Consider the following 21,235-nt stretch of genomic DNA (forward strand, 5'->3'; position numbering starts at 1 on the left):
GCTAATTAGGGGTTAAGCTTTCTTAGTGCAAATCTTGCTTGCATCGCTTGAAATGAATGTAGGCGCTGCAGAATATCATGTAACACAGATTAGAAGATTTATACAATACTAGTAGCCCAGCGTATCAAACCAATGAGCACTCAGTCCTTAATTTTATCTGTACTGTAAAAGCGAATATGTTCCAAGATGTTATTGGTAACCACAAAACCCCAAAAATGGGACAAAATTTGGATTGGTTTAGTCTCACAATATCTGAAGGATGAAAATGGAAAACAGCGGAAACTCTTTACAATAGGAACAGGTCTTGCTGAACGTATGAGTGGCGATCATGTCTTCTGGCTGCCTCCTTGATTTGTATGTATCCAACGTCTGATGAGATTTTTTGGATGAACGCAGCAAAATTTGTTATATTGAATAATTAGTAGACCAGGATGTGATCTGGTTGCTCGGTACATTCACAACACCACAGAATCCATACATTGTTCCCATATTTTATGATTAAGCAGTTCTCTATGGGTGAGTGTAATGTGAGCACGACCAACCATGTAAAATATCTATCGCTCATCAGAAAAGTCTTCATAGCGTGTTCTTCCAGGATTAGTTACAATAAAAATGGATTTTTGTCAGTAGGGATAAATGTAAAGGTTATTGGTGAATTTGGATTGGCTGGACTGGTATCTACAAATGTCATATGTGGCTAGCTTAAGAGACAGGGTTATCCTGTACAATGTTAAAGGCTATGAAAGCATTTGAGGCATATTTTTATATAAATTAATGTTTTATTGTATTTTAAACAAGTTTTCAATTCGGTTTAATAAAAAAAAAAAGTTAGCTTTTTGAGATACAGTTTCTATGTACTTCATGAACTTGGATGTGATGCAGATTCTTTTAATAGCTGGATCCTGTATTCCTCTGACCTAACTGACTGCAAGACACAGATTCTATGTATCCAGGATACATAGAATCTGTCTCTCAAAAAGTAAACTTTTTTTTTTATAAAACCCAATTGAAAACTTGTTTAAAATACAATAAAACATTGATCTCTCTCTCTCTCTCTCTATATATATATATATATATATATATATATATATATATATATATATATATATATATATATATATATATATATATATATATATATATATAGCACACAAGAAGACAGCAGCACTCACATAGGAATAATCGACCAGGTGCCAGGCAAAAACGTCCCGATCCTCGGACGTATAATAATGTATAGCAAAAGAAAATTTGCAGCACTCCAACATGAAAAAAATGGTGGTTTATTCAATCCAAAATAACAGCAACGTTTCAATCCTACAATAGGATCTTTATCAAGCCTGATAAAGATCCTATTGTAGGATTGAAACGTTGCTGTTATTTTGGATTGAATAAACCACCATTTTTTTCATGTTGGAGTGCTGCAAATTTTCTTTTGCTATATATATATATATATATATATATATATATATAGACAATACCTTTGAAAGCATTTATATCTAAGTTATCGAAGATGGAAAAGGATAGGATATCCTGTTTTTAGAAAGTAAATTTATTATTAGAATGAGACGTTCCTGAAAGCAGCGGCACCACAGTCTGTCCTATGTATGGTAGAGCTAGAGAGCAGACTGTTGTATACACTGCTGCGTTTCTTGCTAGAGTCCCATATACAACTCTGCATTTTACCTGCAGTGTGTTGGAAAGTAATATGGGAAGTTTCTGTAAAGGCAATGCTTTAACCCGTTAGTGACCGGCCCATCGTGTTTCTACGTCGGTCACTAACGGGCCTTATTCCGATGCCATAGACTTTTTACGTCGCGGCATCGGAATAAGTAAACAGAGCAGGGAGCTGTCAAATCTCCTTGCTCTCAGCTGCTAGAGGCAGCTGAGGGCTGGGAGCGTCCCTGCTCTGCCGGGTGAGATCGTATCGATCTCACCCGTTTAACCCCTCAGATGCGGTGCACAATAGCGAGCACCGCATCTGAGTTGTTTTGGAGAGAGGGAGGGAGCTCCCTCTCTCCCACTGACACCCGGCCATACGATCGCCGAGTGTCTGTGTCTCTAATGGCAGCCGGGGACCTAATAAAGGCCCCCAGGTCTGCCTGGAGTGAATGCCTGCTAGATCTTGCCGCAGGCATGACCTAGCAGATGCCTGTCCGTGTTAAACGGCCAGGCAGTAATACACTGCAATACAAAAGTATTGCAGTGTATTATAAATGCGATCGTAGAATCGCATATTATAGTCCCCTAGTGGGACTAGTAAAAAAGTGAAATAAAAGTGTAATAAAGTTAATTTAAAAAAAAAATTTGAAAAAAAATGAAAAACCCAGCTTTTCCCCTTACAAACTGCTTTACTATTAAAACACCAAAATAAAGTTTAAAAAGTTACGCATATTTGGTATCGCCGCGTCCGTAACGACTCAGACTATAAATCTATTACATTATTTAACCCGCACGGTGAACGCCGTAAAAAATGTAATAAAAAACTATGGAAAAATTGCTGTTTTCTGTGAATCCTGACTTAAAAAAAATGTGATAAAAAGTGATCAAAAAGTCGCATCTACTCCAAAATGGTACCAATAAAAACTACAAGTCGTCCCGCAAAAAAAAACGTTACGGCCCTTCAAATATGGAGACACAAAAACAAATAATAATTTTGACAAAAAAAGCGTTTTTACTGTGTAAAAGTAGTAAAACATACAAAATCTATACAAATTTGGTATCGTTGCAATCGTAACAACCCGCTGAATAAAGTTATTGTGTTATTTATACCACACGGTAAACGGCGTAGATTTAAGACGCAAAAAAGAGTGGCGAAATTTCAGGTTTTTTTCTATTTCCCCCCAAATAAAAGTTAATCAATAAATAATATGTCCCCCAAAATGGTGCTATTTTTTAATACAACTTGTCCCGCAAAAAACAAGACCTTATACAGCTATGTCGACGCAAAAATAAAAAGGTTATAGCTCTTGGAATGCGACGATGGAAAAACTTAAAAAATGGCCTGGTCATTAAGAGGTTAAAGGGGTTTTCCGACACAAAATAAAACATTTGTAATTTGAGATCCCGGTTAGGTATAGTGTAAGAACGCTGCCCAGCTTTTTCTTTGCTTCATTTTAGTTAGTGCGCTCGATATGCGCTTTTATTTACTTTTCCCCATGATGGCCATTTCCTCTGTTTCGTTGCTTAAATTCCGTGCAGGCGCTGTGAAAGCAGAGGATTGGGCATGCGTGGTAAACACTTTGTGTAGCAACCTCCCATGCTCAGAGAGAGTATCCGGTCCACCCTTGTCCTCAGTGTATAGCGAGGTCAGGAATGACGTACCTGTACATTGAGCCAGACAGAAAAGGGAAGTAATAGGTACATGGCAGCGTCGAAGTTCCGATTTTACTTTTGGAGATGTATCATGTGACCGGCTGTGGAATAGGGTGTTAGAAACAACAATTCAAACACAAGTATATTCCAAGCTGCATTCATTTCAGATGTTCAGATAACTAGGATTGAGTAAATTGGTTCTGGAAAACCCCTTTTAGGCTTTGTTCACGACTCCGTTCATGGGTTCTGTCGGAGCTTTCCGTTAGGGGAATCCAAGCTGAAACAAACGGAAAACCATAGGTTTCAGTTTGCATCAACATTGATTTCAATGGTGACTGATCCGGTGCAAATGGTTTCCATTTGTCACTGTGCGCAGTAGACTACGGTATTGTCTCCGTACACAGAGGTGACAAAAGGATTGGATTCTGTTCATGGGTTCCCCTGACGGAATCCCGATGGATATGTGAACGAAGCTTTACTCTGGTAATGATAATGTGTATCATCTTTCTTAAAGGAGACTGTTATCCCTTTATTTTGCTTTTCATATAATGCATTGAACGCTCTTAAGCGCGTTGCTTCCGGATTAGGAGCGCGCACTCACATTTTTTATGTTTTACCAAGTAGCTCCGCTAGAGAGAACCCTGTCTTGGTAAAAGTCAAACATGCGTTGTGTGTACGATCCATCCTGGGTGGCTGCTTGCCTAGTACACTATATACAAAGCAAATAAAGGTGTAACCCTAAATCTTCTTAGCTTTACAGAAAACATTCATATAAAAGAACCATTTGTCTCTGCAGTGTGAACAGAGGCCGGTCATACATTTTACAATATCCATACAAAGCAACATGCCAACGTTTGCCTAGTTTTAAAAAGTAATTCAAAATTAGTAAGAAGATGAGCAAAGGATTCATTGGTTAAATGGACGTTTTATGTAGATATGAACTGAAATACTATTCAAAAGATGCACTTTCTTTGAGTACAATGCGGTTTCATGAATTGCAAACATCAATTTTAGCTCTAAGTGATGTAATTATTTTTTGGCTTTAGTGTAACGGGGGCTTCGTTCACATCCACGTCGGGCTTCCGTTCATGGGTTGTGTCAGGGGAACCCATGAACGGAAACCATAGCTTTCTGTTTGCATTACCATTGATTTCAATGGTAATGCTTCCGTTGCTAATTGTTTCTGTTTGTCTCCGTTCCATAAGGCTTCAGTTTTTCCTGCTGAATCAATAGCGTAGTCAGCCTCACTAGTGTTTCGGCGCAAAAAAAACGGAGACCTTACGGAACGGAGACAATTGTTAGGTTTCCGTTCAAGGGGCCAACCGTTAGGTTTCTGTTCACGGGTTCCCGACGGAACCCCCGAGACAGATGTGGACGAAGCCTGAGCAATACTTACACTCTGTGGTTGCTGCCATAGTCTGTTCCGTATTGGATGGCAGTAGGATATGGTTGAGAACCACAGGATCATTTCTCTGCCTTTGCGGAGAATAGAAATTGGTAACGAATATTCCCAACAATATATACTCAGACATTTTACATGTGCGAGACGCCATATTTTTAGATCCAGTTTATGAATGTAATTTATGGTCACGACAAGAAATAAAATGTAACCATAAGAGATTTCTAACAACTGACAAAGTCCCTGTGTCATCTATACCCATAAAATGGCCATAAGAAATGTTAAGGCTTCCACTATACAGCTCCCTGAATGGGTTATTTATTTGAGAATTATATACTCTGTCTGACATCCGGCTGAAAAGGACATTTATGAGGCGAGCCCTGTCAGTATTGTTGGGGTCCTCTTCAGCTGGATGCCAGGCACACTATATAACCACCAGCTGGTTCTGGGAGCTGTATAGTAGGCGCTCTTGTCTCATTAGTCTAAATCTTTCCGGACACCTTGTGGGGGTCTTATGGTAATAAAGATGTAGCACTAGTGGCTCTGTTGATCTTGGTTGTTTGCATGATTGTTCTGAGAGCCTCGATCACATGGATTTCCCCACCTCTAGACATACGGATATGGTGTACTGAATAACTCCTTCTGTGCAGAGTGAAACTTGTGAATGTACAATGTTGTATTATGGATTGTAATGTTCGTCACGCTGGATATTGGTACTTCGCTTTGCGTCAGAAGCCACATTTTATACAAGGTAAGTCTTGGATCAGGCTGAATGGTTCCAGGGGCTGTATGCAGCATTGTTTGCATGGTCTTGGCTTAACGATTGTGCTGCTAATTAATGGTTAGTGAGGGCAGATCCTTTCCTGAGCTCGCAAAACCCCAATCTCCCAGTCCCGAACTCTCTGAAGTATGACGTGCTGTGTTCCTGTGATGGTATCGATGATGTCATTCTACCAGAAGTAATCTGTTTTGCTTTTATTCCAGGTTCAGCTGGTCCTGTACATCCACTGGTTGACCAACTGGGAGCTGGACCTCACTTGGCACGTTTTCCATACCCTCCTGGTAGCATCCCTAATACTTTGTTGGCACAAGTACCACACGAACATGAAATGCTCAGACACCCTGTTTTTGGTCAGTATTTACGATCTGTAACGTGGTGAAGGGTTTCATGTCATTTTGCTTTAAAAGCTATACCCCGCGGTTTGCAGCTGTAGACGCATTTTCCTGTTAAATTCTTTTAATCTGGAATCTAACAATCCAGAAACTCAAAACATCTCGCACTGTATATTGTTGCTGGGAAAATTTGCAAACTGTTGTAATAAAATTAGGAGGAGCACAAACCAACAAAAGAGGCATCAAGCCTGAGTTTTACCTATAGATCTTTTCTTTCTGCTACTGATCTCAAAAATGATGTAAGACGAACCGAGGTTCCCATTGTATTTTTAAATGTTAGGTTATTTTTTTCTAGTTGTCCCTATTGAGCTGTTCGAGACGCTGGGTGTTGCACTGTACACTGTATAAGATAAAATATACTGATGGAGAGGACTTATTGTCAGTACACGTGTTTCATCGTTTCTTGCAGGTGCCCATTACCCTCGGGATCTGCAATCGGGTATCCCACCTCAAATGTCTGCTGCTCACCAGCTCCAAGCAATGCATGCTCAGTCCGCTGAGCTGCAGAGGTTGGCAATGGAACAACAGTGGTTACATGCCCATCCCCACATGCACGGTGGGCATTTACCCAGCCAGGAAGATTATTACAGGTATGCCTCTATCCTACTGCCATGCTTGTCAATACCATGATTTACTCAGTGTATGTGTTTTCTGTCACCGTCTCATACATAAAATAAAGAAAATCTTGTTTGGTTTCCTACTTCTGTGGTTTATTTGATACATTGTAAGCAGACGATAAACTTCTCTGCCATCTGTAAGGATACATTGCATCATGTCATGGCAGTGGATCTGTCCCAGTCAGAACTTGGAGCACAGTTCTGTTTCACCTTGTAAAATGCATAAATCTCTTTCCTTTCAGTCGCCTGAAGAAAGAAGGGGACAAGCAGTTGTAACGAAGAGAGACGACTCTGGACCTCTCCCTCCCTCCCGGCTCCCTTAGGAGAGTCGGGCTCCACACCACGGGTCCACAGAGGCTGCGAGATTCCTCCTGTATTTAAGACTTGTTATATACTGTCCTCATCTGTAAAGAAGACTCCTCAAAGCCAGACTGGCCGCCCCTTGCATGACGCATACTTTCCCCAGCCTTGGGAGGGAGCAGGTTTGGAGGGAGAGGTGGGAACACTTTTGGCAGCAGTACTAACACCTCATTCTCTGGAGGTGCTAACCCCATCCATACACTCACTGTGTGCAAAGGAAGCCAGAGACTCGAACAACTACAATAAGTGACATATTCCGCCAGCACTCGTCCGGGTCTCCTGTGCTGTGACACTTTCATTCTATATTTTACTACATCATCAGCAGGAGAACCCTCATCATTGTACAGAGGTTCCCCCAGTCTGCCTATACCCTGTAAATACATTACAAGCAAGGACTGGGGAGAAAGTGTCAGAACATCCTTTCTGTTCCTGTCCATGCATTGCAGTTGCTATCTGTGAATTAACCTCTTCACTGCCTCTTGGATCTGTGACATTAAACCTATGGCAGCAAAGTGGTTAAGAACTTGAGATGAAACTAACAAATACTCCCCCCGCCTTACCAAGGATGCATTGGTAGAGCAGAAATCATGAACCCCCTCCTTCATGTATTTAGCACTCGCCTCCTCCTGGCTTCTCGCTTCTGACACATCTTTCAGCCTGATTAGTCCACGTTCTGAATGGTCCGTTGTAAAGGAATAATCTATTTTACTCTCTACACCTCAACCACTCCAGGCTTTGGTTGATTTCTGGAGAGCGTGTGTGTGGGGGGGGGGGGGGGGGGGAGGGTTCCTTTCATTTAACGGTTTTCCCTTCCTCCTCGGTTTGCGTCATGTCTCACTTGTAGATAAGGGGCTACAGCGTTTTAAGTTGTAGATGCAAAAGCGCACACAGGCTTGTGCGTATCTTCACTTTATAGCATTAAAGTTTCTGCAGGGTTAGAACTTTTATTATTTAATTTATAAGGAAAGCCTCCTATATTTTAGTGTTTTGGGTCCTGCTATACTTAATGCCAAGGGTTTTATTTGTACAGATTCTATTTAACCTGGGCTCTTATTTTTTTAATTTCATGTCATTCTTTTTGTTTGTTTGTATGTTTTATCTACTTGTTGTTCTCTGCTCCCCTAGTGGCAGGCCTAGTTACGGGACTCGACATGTGCAGATGAGATATATGAAGACACGCTTAGTAACTGATGTTTCAGAGGGCAAGCACTAGGCTGCGTGATTCATGCTAATACCAATGTATGCTGCTTGTGCAAATGCTGAAGAAAAGTCTCTTCCACAAAGTCTCCCAGCAAAAACTTGACCCGAACAAGGGCACCCAACCCCTGCTGTATTGACTGTTATTGTATTTGGCGACCAGCATCTCAGGGCTGCGCCAGATCACAAGGCATAAAGGTTACTGTCAAGCACCCCGTCATCTCTACACACATTCATCTTGGTGGCAAACATCTACATTTGGCTCGTCATTTCATTCCATCCCAGGCAGTCTGATACTGGTAACAAACTGTCCACATTCAATAATACATATTGTACAAGGGGTTTCCACTATGCCAACTAGAGTACCTTTGGAAAGTTAATGTAGTTTAAGCAGTATCTGGACATACTTGGTATATACTTTAAATACGTCACCACTTCCGTTCCTGCAATAGTACTTTACACTACAACTACGAGCTGATCTGCAGATTTAAGTGTTGGTTATATCCGCTGTTCCACGGGTGTTGGGGTGCTTTAACTACTTTGCCCTTGCTGGCTGTTTTGTGTACAGCCTGTTCGGCGTTGCGGAGCCCTGCGGTAAGTTGATGTGCACTAGGCCTCCCCAGCACTGAAGGGCTACAACTTTTACTGCCATACGGCCTGGTGACACACGGTCTCGCCATGCCGGCAGGAAAAAAAAAAAAAAAGTTAAAATGTCGACTGTTCTCTTTCATTTATTTTTGTTACTTTTTACCACTCCACTTTGTTTCCGTCTTTCCTATTTTTGTAATTTCTGACGTACCTCGTTCAGTGTGTAAGAAAGTGTAAAGCTATTTGTTTCATGGCGCCATTTAGCAGAATGTACATCCAGACTGCTCCATTTCTATATATATCTTGAAGATTTTAATGTATATAGGAGTAGTTTGCCATGGGGGTAGAAACCCAGAAATTCGTGACTTCTGTGTTTTCTCCATTTTGAGTATTTTGTAATTTTTTTGGAAATATTTGTGGACATAAACAATAAAGCAAGCTACACCACAGGTAATGTGTTTAGTTTTTTTTAATTTAGTCATACCCAGGTAAGTGATCAGAAGCATGCAAGTGTCATTAGGAATAATGGGCTCTATTTATCAAGGTGTTATACAGTAAAATGGCCTTGTTGCCCATATACCTATCACAGTGCAGCTTTCATCCTAAGAGAATCTACAAGCGATTAACAGTTATATGGTTTTGATAAATAAGGGCCTTAGTTGGCATGTTCTTCTGTAAACCTATGGATGCACTAGGGCAGATTTACTAAGGCCTTCACACGAATATGTGCGTTTTGTGCGCGCAAAAAACACAGCACGTTGCAGTTCCGTGTGTTAGTGTTTTCTGCGTGATTTTCACGCATATGCCATCCTAATGACACGGTTTTGATGTTTAGAAAAAGAAATGAAGGAGGTGCTTTTATTTTTTCCTTCATTTCTTTATCTACTGTTGCGCAAATCACGCGCGACACACAGACGTTCAATGGGTGCGTGATGCCAAATATAGGACATGTGAGTTTTACAGACTGTCTGAACGGCCCCATTGACTAACATAGGTCCGTGCGACGCGCGTGATTAAACACGTTCGTGTGAATAAGGCCTAATGCTGTATACGTTTTAGACAGCAAAAACTTAGACGATGCAGTCAGAAGATGCGCCAAATTTATCTCAGTGGTTCATTCTGTATGATAAATTTGGCACATCCAGCAAGATATGTTAGACAATTTTTATCTTAAGCCAACGCCCCCCATGGACGAGCACAGCGTGAAAAGTATTTTACGACATATGTCTTCTGTATACTGTGCAGTATAACCTGCAAGTTATCTTCTAAATATATGCAGCGGATTTGGACCTCTGTATCAGAAAAAAAGTGGCTTTTTTTATTTTTCTTCTGTCTTGGTTCAGTGGTGTTTTTTCAAAATCGCAGCCAAGGTTAAAGGGAATGTGTCGCTAGAATTTTTTTTTTTTTCAGTTAAACAATTAAGTTAAACAATTATTATTTAAGTGATTACACATTGTTTTAATTTTTTCACAAGTCAGGAAATATTATAAATTAGATTCTAATTTATAACATTTCCATGTGCTGGCCACTAGAGGGAGCAGTTCCAAAAATTGTAGCATGGTCAATGTGGTAAAGCAACCTCATTGATTTATGCTGCAAATTTGGGGTAGACACACTCGATCTAGTGTCCTCACACAATCCCCCCTCCCTTCTGGCTAGTGCCAGGAGAAGGAGGGGCTTGAATCTTCAGACCTTCTATACTGTGTGCCGCCATTTTCTGAGCGACTGCACAGTGCTAGGAGGATTAGATACAGGGCTCAGCAGACAGTATATAATACACAAACATAATACACATAATAATAATACACAAACATAATACACACCTCACGTACACGAACATAAATCACCTGCCGCCGCTGGTCCACGCTCCTATTCCTTGCGCCTGAACATATGGCCGGAAGTCGTCATCTGTCGGCAGCGGCTTACGGTCCACATGAAAATAGCACTGGATTTCGCTCTACGAACGAGTTTCGTTTTGGCCTGCACTGTTCCCACACAGACGGCGTACGCTTCTGAGAATGGAACGGCTCCCGTTCGCATTCTCTATGGGATTGTATGTGCCGTATTCCATCTCTGTATGTGTCCTTAATCGACACATACAGAGATGAATAAAAAATGGCAGCCCCCATAGAGAAGTAAAAGTAAGAACAATGTAAAAAGTAGAACATGAGAACACGTAAATAAAATTTTATATATTAAAAGCAATATGATAAAAAAAAAGAGCTTTTGTTTTATTATTAAAAAAAACACTGATATGCGGTTTTGTTATTTTTATGGCCTTTTTTTCCCAGAATGAATCGGGTTGAAAACAGGAATCTTTGCATCCAATGGTTTGCAATGTGAAAAATGCCAGATAAAAAAAACGCAGGTAGTAAAACACACTGGGCAGATGTACTATTGGGTCTAGAAAGTATCAAAAAATGCACCAATGTACAATAAGTGTTCTGCAAAAAGGACGTGGCTTGGCAAGGAAGGGGTGTTCTGGCACAAAACTAACCAAATCAAAAGTGGTATAAGGAAGGCCCCACGCACACAACTGTAGAATTTGACCATAATTACGGTCCACCACTATGGACAAATTCACTTCTATTGACCATGGACATTTTCCCGTATATTTGTGGGAAGGTATCCGGACCGTAGAAAGCCGCCGCAAATGATAGGACATGGCCTATCTTTTGCTTTTTGCGGACTGTGATCATGGGCACAGCTGTGTGCAGGGGGGCTAAAAAAAATAAATAAAGATGCATTGTTTTGCCCAAACAAATTGTGTGTGTGAAGAAAGCCGCGGCTCGTTTCAGGTGGCGGTAATGCCTTTATATTACCGCTGCAATATTCTGATCTCCTGTGGTTCTACTGTACTGAACGTATATCCCAGAACCCTTTAATGATCAAAGGTAAATTCAGTACAACGGCGGGAGGTCCGGGTATTGCAGCCATAATACAGATGCTAAAATGTGACCTACTTGCTTGCATTACAGCTGCTTGAATCAGCCTCACTATATAATCTCTGTATGTGGTACACAACCAGCACATTAGGTGTACTATAGTGTACCTGTACTTTAATACTTTTGACATGTCAGAAATTTTGATCGTTTGGGTCCGGGCACCAAGACATCAGCCCCCCTCCGCACTGTGCAACTTAGTTTCTGATCAGCTCTGCTCGGCTTTCCTCGGAAAAGTGAGTGGTGTATGGACTCACACAGTTTCTATCGAGCCCGTACATTGCTCGCTCGGCGTTCCGAGAAAAGCAGAGCCGATCAGAAACTAAGCGACTTAGCGCTCACCTGCGTGCTTCTGCCGCTTTGTTTTAGTGATTGGATGGGTGCTCTAACCCCCACCGATGAAAACTTCTGACGTGCGTCTGTCACATGTCAAAAGTTTTGACAGTACAGGTACATTTTAACTGGTCAGAAGAGGTATAATAATGCTGTGATCCTGATGTTAATGCAGAATATCTGCCACCTTAACTTAATTATATAGGTGATAAAGTGAAAACATCTCTATTTGTGTTACCATGATACCCAGATACTTGAAAACAGCAATTGGATTTGGAAATTCAGAGGTAATATTTGTATTAAAGGGGTTTTCCCATAAGGGACATTTGACATATCCATCTCTAGAACGGGGCTGCCTAATCCCCGGTCTAGCTTTTTGTGCGCACGCTGACTCCCGGCCACTTCCTGATCACATGGTTGGGAGTTACAGAAACCGTGAAACTCGCTGAGCTACGCTGTTTCTGTAACTCCCATAGTAGTGAATGGTGGTTACGGAAGCAGCGTAGCTCACATTCTCTGCTGTTTCTGTAACTACTGTTCAGTTCTATGGGAGTTACAGAAACAGCATAGCTCAGCGAGTTTCACGGTTTCTGTAACTCCCAACCATGTGATCAGGAAGATTATCAGAAGAGCTAGAACAGGGAGTAGGGGGCCCAGTCCTAGAGATAGATAGATGCGGGTCCCACACACCTGACATATCCTGTGGATATGTCAAATGTCCTTCATGGAAAAAAAACCTTTAATGTTGTACGATTGTAGGGTGATGTATACAGTTGAGTCCAGAAGTATTTGGATAGTGACACAGTTTTCATTTTTTAGCCTCTGTACACCTCCACATTGGATTTGAAACAAAGCAATGAAGAGGTGATTGAAGAGTAGACTATCGGCTTTAATTCAGGGGGTGTAGCAGAAGTTTAAATGCTTTGAAAGCAGGAAATATGGGCAAGCGAAAGGATTTGAGTGACTTCGATAAGGGGCAAATTGTGATGACTAGACAATTGGGTCATTGCATCTTCAAAGAAAATAAAAGCAGGTCTTGTGGGGTTTTCCTGGTATCCAATGGTTAGTATCAACCAAAGTGGGTCCATGGAAGGACAACCAGGGTCATGGGTGCCCAAAACTCAGTGCTGCATGTAGGGAGCAAAATCTAACCGGTCTGCTCGGACGTTCTACAAATTGCTGAAAAAGTTAATGCTGACTGACTGACAGGTGCCAGAACACACAGCTTGTTGCGGTTGGAGCTGTGTAGGCACTGTCCACTGCTGGAAGGGCCTACAATGTGCACGTGAGCATCAGAACTGGACCATGGAGCAATGAAAGCAGATGGCCTGTCAATCACATTTTCTTTTACATCGTGTGCATCGCTTACCTAGGAAAGAGATGGCACCACGATGCGCTATGGTAAAAAGGCAAGCCAGGGGAGGCAGTGTGTTGCTCTGGGCACTGTTCTGCTTCTGGCATTCATGTGGGGGTTAAATGTCAAAGTACCACCTTCCGAAACATTGTTACAGACCCAGTACGCCCCTTCATGGCAATGATCTTACCGTATGGCAGTAGCCTTTTTTTTTTTATTTTTTTTTTATTTTTTTAAATCAGTTCAAGATGTTAACTTCCCAGATCACATCTGCGGGATGTGCTGGATCAACAAGTCTGATCCATGAAGACCCCACCTCACAACTTACAGAACTTAAAGGATCTGCTGCTCACGTCTTGGTTCCAGATACATAGGCAAAGAAGGTGTCTTGGACCAGCGCAAACTTAAAAGGAAGTAGTAGTCCAACTTTATTCAAGTGATATTAAAATCCAATACACAAATGGGTGGTTGCAAGAAATGAGCCTGCGCGTTTCAGACAAATCACTTGTCCCTACTCATGTTACATAATGCACCTTGCATTTATATCTGGTGAGTTCACGGAGAAATACTCGCGAATCTTACTCCATAACCAATAGCGAGAGTAAGGTGGAGAAAAGGTCAAAGGTTACCTATGAATGGAAAGAACTGAATAAATCAAGTACAAGCTGGTACGAGAAGCCCTCATATGCACCTGTGCTGTTCAGCCTCTACCTGGGTGAATAACACCCACCCACGGGAGAGCAGATCCTGTACTAAACCTATATAGCGGATGTAAATGCAAGAGTGTAAAAAATTACCTAGTTAAAATTTAATGAAAAATTATAAAAAAAAACAAAATACGATTGTCAAAAGATGAATGCAAAGTTGAATCCAACGCAATGTGTAGTCTAATTGCTAAACGTTACAAGTTAAATCCCATATATCTGACCGGACACATGCTGACCAAAGCATTATACTTCATATAGAGAGCGGGACCTTTAGGTAAGAAGACACTAGAAGTGGTAATACTAATATACCAGATTATCCCACTTCACAAGTGCTGAAATTCATTGAAAATATTTTAAAATATATACCGTATATGTCGGCGTATAAGACGACTGGGCGTATAAGACGACCCCCAACTTTTACCCTTAAAATATAGAATTTAAGATATACTCACCATTTCGTGCAGGAGCGCTTCACTATGGCCATCGGCGGCAGGACCCAGGACTCTCTGTCTCTTTGAACTCGCGCATGCGCAGATAGGCTGCTTCATCGCGCGAGATCTGAGAGGCAGGGAATGAGAGGAAAGGGCGGGCCAGAGGATCTTACAGAGATGTTCCCTGGCGGCTAATACCGGCTTCCCTCAGATCCGTTGCGGATTCCGTGCATCCCGGGAGCCTGTGTACCGGACTGCAGGCTCACAAGGTAACACACAACCTGTGTGTAGACAATATGTAGACTAGGGATGTCACGATACCAGAATTTGGACTTCGATACCGATACTTCGTTTAGTATTGCGATTTCGATACCAATTTCGATACTTTTGCCAACAGTAATAAAAAAAAAATTCTTCCGTTTTCTGATGTGAGGCGCGACGTGTGATGAATTTTGAACGCGCCTCACATTAATAGTAATTAATCCCATCATGTTTCTCAGTCATATTGGGTTAATGTGCGAGGTACATGATGGGGTTAATTACTATTAATGTGAGGAACATGGAGGGTAAATTCATCGCACCTCGCGCCTCACATTAATAAGTGAATGAAAGCCGTGTTTATTTCATTTTTTTACAGCATACACATCATAAATGATGCAAAAACATTGTTGTGCGCGCCTTTACTGAATGTGTATATTTTATGTATTGAGACTTATTTTAATGTTTATTGTAAAAAAGGTGAATGTGTATTTTTTTTAAAATTTAACAATACTTTGTTTTTACTTTATTTTTAAACTTTAATGTACTGACATATATCAGATATGTGCCAGTACATTAACCTGTGGACGGATAATACACAGGCAGTTGTTAGGACATACTTGGGTATGTCCTAACAACATGAAATATGGTAAGACAGCCCTGGGGTCCGTCAATAGACCCTGGGCTGTCTGCCCATATATGGTATGGCCCTCGATCGCGTCACAGGAATTCCCTGGCGATCCAGGGGCATCCCCCCTTCTCACTTTCCCCTGAATGCTGCAGTCAGCTGTGATCGCAGCATTCAGGGGAATAACGGCGGAGATGAGCGGTTTCTCTGATCTCCGCCGTTATAGAGCGGGGCTGCGGCTGTGTAATACAGCCATTGCCCCGCTCCTGACAGGAAGTGCGTGCGCGGTCAGCATGAGGTGATGCGGCCGGCGCTGCACTAATGAGCGGCAGTTCAGGCACTGAAGACAGAACATGGGGGTGTTTTGTAGCGCGCCCGCCATGTTCTGTCTCCAGTGCCGCCGCTCATTAGTGCAGCGCTGGCCGCATTGCATCATCCTGACCCCGCAAACTTATCATGACTCAGGAGCGGGGCTGTGGCTGAATTACACAGCCGCAGCCGCGCTCCCATACATTCATGTGTTACTATACTGAGCTGTGCGGCTGCAACGTGCATCCCTAATGTAGACAATATCCGACATATAAGACGACCCCACACTTTTGACATTTTTTTAAGGGTGTAAAAAGTCGTCTTGTACGCCGATATATACGGTAAGTAGCATGTCAAAGTGGGAGACCACACTCGCTCAAGGATCCCAAATAGATAAGGTATATAGTCCCTCTGATAGTGGGACATAAGATCCGATTATGGATTTAATGTGGTATTTGTAACTAAATACGATTTCAATACCGTATATGATGTATTTAAATCGCCCGAAAATCACTAGTAAAATTTCTATATCAGAATTGTGGACACATCTAATCAGATATCCTTGATTTAACTAAGTTGACTTTGTTACAGATTACATGATATAGATTATATAGATGGAAAAGTAACCTAAGTTATCACAGAGATTAAGATGAATCAACAATTATATAGAAACTGCTACCTGAGATATAAAGCCCTTAGTAGAACAGGAGTTCTTTCTTCAGATTTAAACCCATAGGAAATCGGATTCTAAGATGATAAATCCAAAAAGCATCTCTGACAAGGAGAGTATGTTTGTGATTACCTCCTCGTGGTGGACTCCTAACCCTTTCTATAGCATATGTGATAAATTACCTTACAGATCTACTATGGCCCATAATGATATGTCTAGCTGGATTTGAGATGTTTAAAATAGCAGGGTTTCTGATATAACATAATGGTTCCGGAACACGCACACGCACACGCACTTTTAACCTCAGATGCAACAATGGTCAGAATTTTTGGAGAGTGTCTGTGGGAATTTTTGCCCAATCACCCAGAAGAGCATTTGTGAGGTCAGACACTGATGTTGGACGAGAGGGCCTGGCTCACAATCTCCATTCTCGTTCATCCCAAAAGGTGTTGGATGTAGTTGAGGTCAGGGCTCTGTGCGTGCCAGTCAAGTTCTTCCACACCAGACTCACCCAACCGCGTCTTTGTGGATCTTGCTCTTGCTTTGTGCACTGGGGCACAGTCATGCTGGAAAAGAAAATTGCCGAACCCCAAACTATTCTCACAAAGTTGGAAGCTACAATTGTTCTACATGTCTTGGTATGTTGAATCATTAAAATTTTCCTTCACTAGAAATAAGGACCTGAGGCCGACCCATGAAAAACAACCCCATAGCATTATCCCTCCTCCACTAAACTTTATAGTGGGCACAATGCAGTCAGGCAGGTAACGTTCTCCTGCCATTCACCAAACCCAGACTTGTCCATCAGATACTCGGCATTGTGCTTGATGATGTATGGCTGGCATGCAGCTGCTCGGCCATGTAAGCCGATGGCATGAAGCTCCCGGCGCACAGTTTCCGTGCTGATGTTAATGCCAAAGGAGGTTTGGAACTCTGCAGTTACGGAGTCAGCAGAGCGTGGGCGACATTAATGTTCTATGCGCCTGAGCACTGGACTCTGGAGCAGTGGAAACACGTTCTGTGGAGTGACGAATCGCGCTTCTCTATCGGGTAGTCTGATGTACGAGTCTGGGTTTGGCGAATGTCAGGAGAACGTTACCTGCCTGACTGCATTATCCCAACTGTAAAGTTTGGTGAAGGAGGTGGCCCCATTTGTTGCAGTGAAAGGAAATCTTAATGCTTCACCATACGAAGACATTTTGGTCAATTGTAGCTTCCAACTTTGTGGGAACAGTTTGGGGTTCGGCCCTTTTCTGTTCCAGCATGACTGTGCCCCAGTACACAAAGCACAATCCATAAAGACATGGCTGGATGAATTTGGTGTGGAAGAACTTGACTGGCCGCACAGAGTCCTGACCTCAACCTCATCCAACACCTTTGTAGTGAACTATAACTGAGATTGTGAGCCTGGACCCCTCCTCCAACATCAGTGTCTGACCTCACAATTGCTCTTCTGTGTGATTGGGCAAAAATTTCCACGGACGCTCCAAAATCTTGTAGAAAGTCTTCCCAGAAGATTGGAACCTGTTTTAGCTGCAAAGGGAGGACCAACTCCATATTAATGTCTATAGATTTAGAATAGGAAGTCATAAAAGCTCCTGTAGGTGTAACGTGTAGGTGTCCCAATACTTTTGTCCACATATAGCGTACATATGAGACACACAAACAGGCAGGAGTATCAGCTAAATGAGGTTAAGGGTTAATTGGTAACATATTTAGCTTAGGCAGGTAACGCTATTTAAGAATGGGTTTCGGCCCAAAAAGGGCAACTTGAAGTACCCACTAAAGGAGCTCCAAGTACCCACTGTTCAGATGTATTTTTTATTTTTCTGTAAGCTACTCAAAGAGACTTGGTAGTCAGCCACAATTGTCTAAATTTACCGGGCCAGAACTTTCAACATTCTGGGCTTTGAACCCAGCTTAACCCTTACCTTGCCAAGCACATACTGGTCATATCCCAGAACCAATTATTGCCAATTTAATTGAACAGTGTAGCCACCTAGTAATGTTGTCAATCACTTACTAGTGTGTGGCGTTGTCACCTGCTCCCCTATTATCACAGTGACTGCTCCCTGATAATAAATGAAAAGAAAAAAAGACACAAAGTAGTCTAATGGACTATTAGAATTCAAAAAGGAAACCTTTTTATGTCTTCCTTTAGAGCTATGTGCACCTCAGCTGTGGAAAAATGTTACAGCTATGCATTTGTACCCGGAGAGGTTCCAGTTACACTATGCTGTTGGCTGATAACTATATTGACGATTTCCCCTCCACGCCTGCTTGTGGGTCTGCAAGTTCAGAGCTCAGTGGGCATTCCATGCTCTATTCTCCTTCTCTCAATGTTGTAGCCTGTAAAATCTTCCTCCATCCATTTCACACATTGACACAACTGTGCATGTTGAGATTTCAGAGATAAAATGCAGCTCAGATGTTTCCTTATATATAACATATGATATATAACATGCAATCTGTGATATATAACATGCAATCTGTGTAAAAAACAAAAACCTGACCTGCTCTGAGCACAGATGCTTCTACAGTGCCCAGGGGTGGGGTAACTAGAAGCGGGGGAGAAGTGACTGTAGAATCAGACCGCACATATTGTAACTATAAAGAAGCAGCAGCTGGGGCACAAAGTACTGCATAAGAGGTGTATATAATGTATATATGTTTTTTTATTTTGTACTTACAAAGTTGCAAATTGTATTATTGTAAACTCATTGGAGCAAAGAAAAAAAGTTAATTTGGTTATAAAATGTGAACCCATTTTGCATAAAATATAGATTTCATATGCAATAAGAGATGTAACCACTGTGTGGCAGCAAATACCAGCAAATCGGCTGATAGCCAAGACACCAACATGAAGATAATACAAGGACTCTCCGGTAGATGCGCAGGTGATCGGATGACCAACTAAACATTTTGACCACTATCTTATTTACAGTGATATTTGTTTTATACAAGATTTTTTTCTCTCATTAAAAATATAGTATGGGATATAGTATACTTGTTTTAAGTTTTCCTTCTGTCCAATGACAGGATCCGATCCGGTTTATGCCATTTAATATTGTAAAGCTTCAATAAGAAGCTTTAAAGGGGTCGTCCTACAATCAGATGTTTTTACAGAGTCAACTTATGAATAGAAACTGCCCCAGCAGAAATATACTTACTCAGAGCCACCAGTCAAGGCCTCAAGAACACTTCAGTGTGCTATCCGAATTTTTTAACGGATAGAACACTGACCCATTCATTGCTATGTGGCCATGCATACTTATATTTTTTTGCAGAATGGCCACACGTGGAAAAAATGGAACAGGTCCTATTCCCGTCCGGTTTTGCGGATCAGTCTCGGCCATTCTATTTATTGGTCCGTTAAAACTAAGGACCACACACGGAAGCCGTGTTTTGCCGATTCGTGATTTGCGGCCGTATAAAATGGCCACTGATGTGTGCTTGAGGCCTAAGTATTTTAACCCCTTGTGTCCCTTCAAACAGCAAAATGGGCCGCCTGGGTACTCAAACTAAGTGACCGTCGATTCGAACTAGGAACAACAGTTCCCAGAAGCGTTTGGTGGTTCTGGGGGCGTTTCTTTGGCGCTTTGACAGTGCAGGGGAGAGCAATATAGATGTTCTCCATGCGCTGAAGACAGGGAAACTGCACATGTACATGGAGATCCAGCTATTGAATACAAGCAAGGGGAGGTAGAATGTATTTAGAAAGAATAATTATTTTAGGTTTAGCACACACTGAGCCACAAATGTGACCTTACGAATACCCCTCTTATATGGACATCTGAATGAAGCCATAGGAATCAGTCTTTGGTGAACCTTCCTGACAGCCTGGGGCTCCAGTTTAGTGATTTTGTGATGTGGGGCTCAATAACTAGTAGGAGTATAGGCTATGATCACGCCTGCGTCTGTGTGTTCTGTTGTTCTGCTCCGTCAGGGGAGCTGAATAAGGGAATAATGGAAGAAGCGGTTCCATTGAACAACTGACGCCAGCCGACGGTACATATTGTCTTTAATGGGTTCCGTCGAGGTGTCCGTGATTTTACCAGTGACAATAGTGCAGCATGCAATAGTCTCCGGTATTCTCGGCCGGATCTGCGACGGAGGTCCCTATAACGGAGCCTCTAATGCTCATGTGAACAAGGCCTTACTTAATGTCCTGGAAATCTATTAGCAGGGTGTTTGAGTTTTGTCATTTTTTTCTGCAGTCATTAGGGAAAATTTACTAGTGTCTGAGTCAAGAATGTGGCAAAATATTTGGCACGTTTAATTTCAGGCTAATTTAAGAACGGATGTTTGTGCCTCACTAGACACTTTTAAAGTGTCCAGAAAAGGGGTGTGGCTTTAAATGTGCTAAACGAAAACTAAACCAACCAAAAGTTGATATAAGGGGGAGGAAAGTGTCTAGCAAGATGCACCAAATTTATAGGACACAGCGTGCGCCACTGCGATCAATTTGACGCATCTTCAGACTGCCTGGTCTGAGTTTATTCCGTCTGAATCTTATACAATTTAGTAAATCTGCCCCAATGATTTTACATTTTTGCAATGTTCAGGACACGGTCGTCGATTCTGTTGTAACGAAGAACGTTCTGTACCTGCAGCCTGTGCAACGACTGATGAATCATCGAATGGTGTTTAAAAAGAAAAAACATTAACATTGTGTAGAATATTCTTTAGCTGTATTCAAGTAATAAGACTTGTAACCCAAAGAGTGCTGGGCTGAAAGTACTAGACTGTAATCCAATGGTGTCCAAAGAGCAGATCACTATCGACAAGTAGATCTCGATGTTAGGCCACCAGTCTTTTCTCTTCATCATAGATAGAGAGAGAGATAGATAGATAGAGAGATAGATAGATAGATAGATAGTATATGATATAGAATATGATAGATAGAGAGATAGATAGATAGATAGATAGATAGATATGTGTATATGATTTTGAATAC

General features: G+C 41.7%; 1 protein-coding gene and 1 long non-coding RNA gene across 13 annotated transcripts in view; one reads left to right on the forward strand and one right to left on the reverse strand.

The window, feature by feature from the left end:
- RERE (arginine-glutamic acid dipeptide repeats) overlaps nucleotides 1–7,624 on the forward strand; it is a 288,010-nt gene extending 280,386 nt beyond the window's left edge. For 9 of the 11 annotated variants that reach the window (XM_075839693.1, XM_075839692.1, XM_075839695.1 and 6 more), the window contains 2 exons: nucleotides 5,696–5,842; nucleotides 6,294–6,570. In XM_075839693.1, the coding sequence (XP_075695808.1) occupies nucleotides 5,696–5,842; nucleotides 6,294–6,514 (368 nt within the window). In that variant the 3' untranslated portion in view covers nucleotides 6,515–6,570. Of the gene's footprint in view, nucleotides 1–5,695; nucleotides 5,843–6,293; nucleotides 6,571–6,743 lie in introns of those variants that run through there. The other 2 variants (XM_075839697.1, XM_075839700.1) reach the window with 1 other exon arrangement.
- Nucleotides 1–21,235, reverse strand: part of LOC142661949 (uncharacterized) — a 257,736-nt gene that overhangs the window by 8,837 nt on the left and 227,664 nt on the right. The gene's annotated exons all lie outside the window — the stretch shown is intronic.

The sequence above is a fragment of the Rhinoderma darwinii genome, chromosome 10 (assembly GCF_050947455.1).
Source record: "Rhinoderma darwinii isolate aRhiDar2 chromosome 10, aRhiDar2.hap1, whole genome shotgun sequence".
NCBI classification, from domain to species: Eukaryota; Metazoa; Chordata; class Amphibia; order Anura; family Rhinodermatidae; genus Rhinoderma; species Rhinoderma darwinii.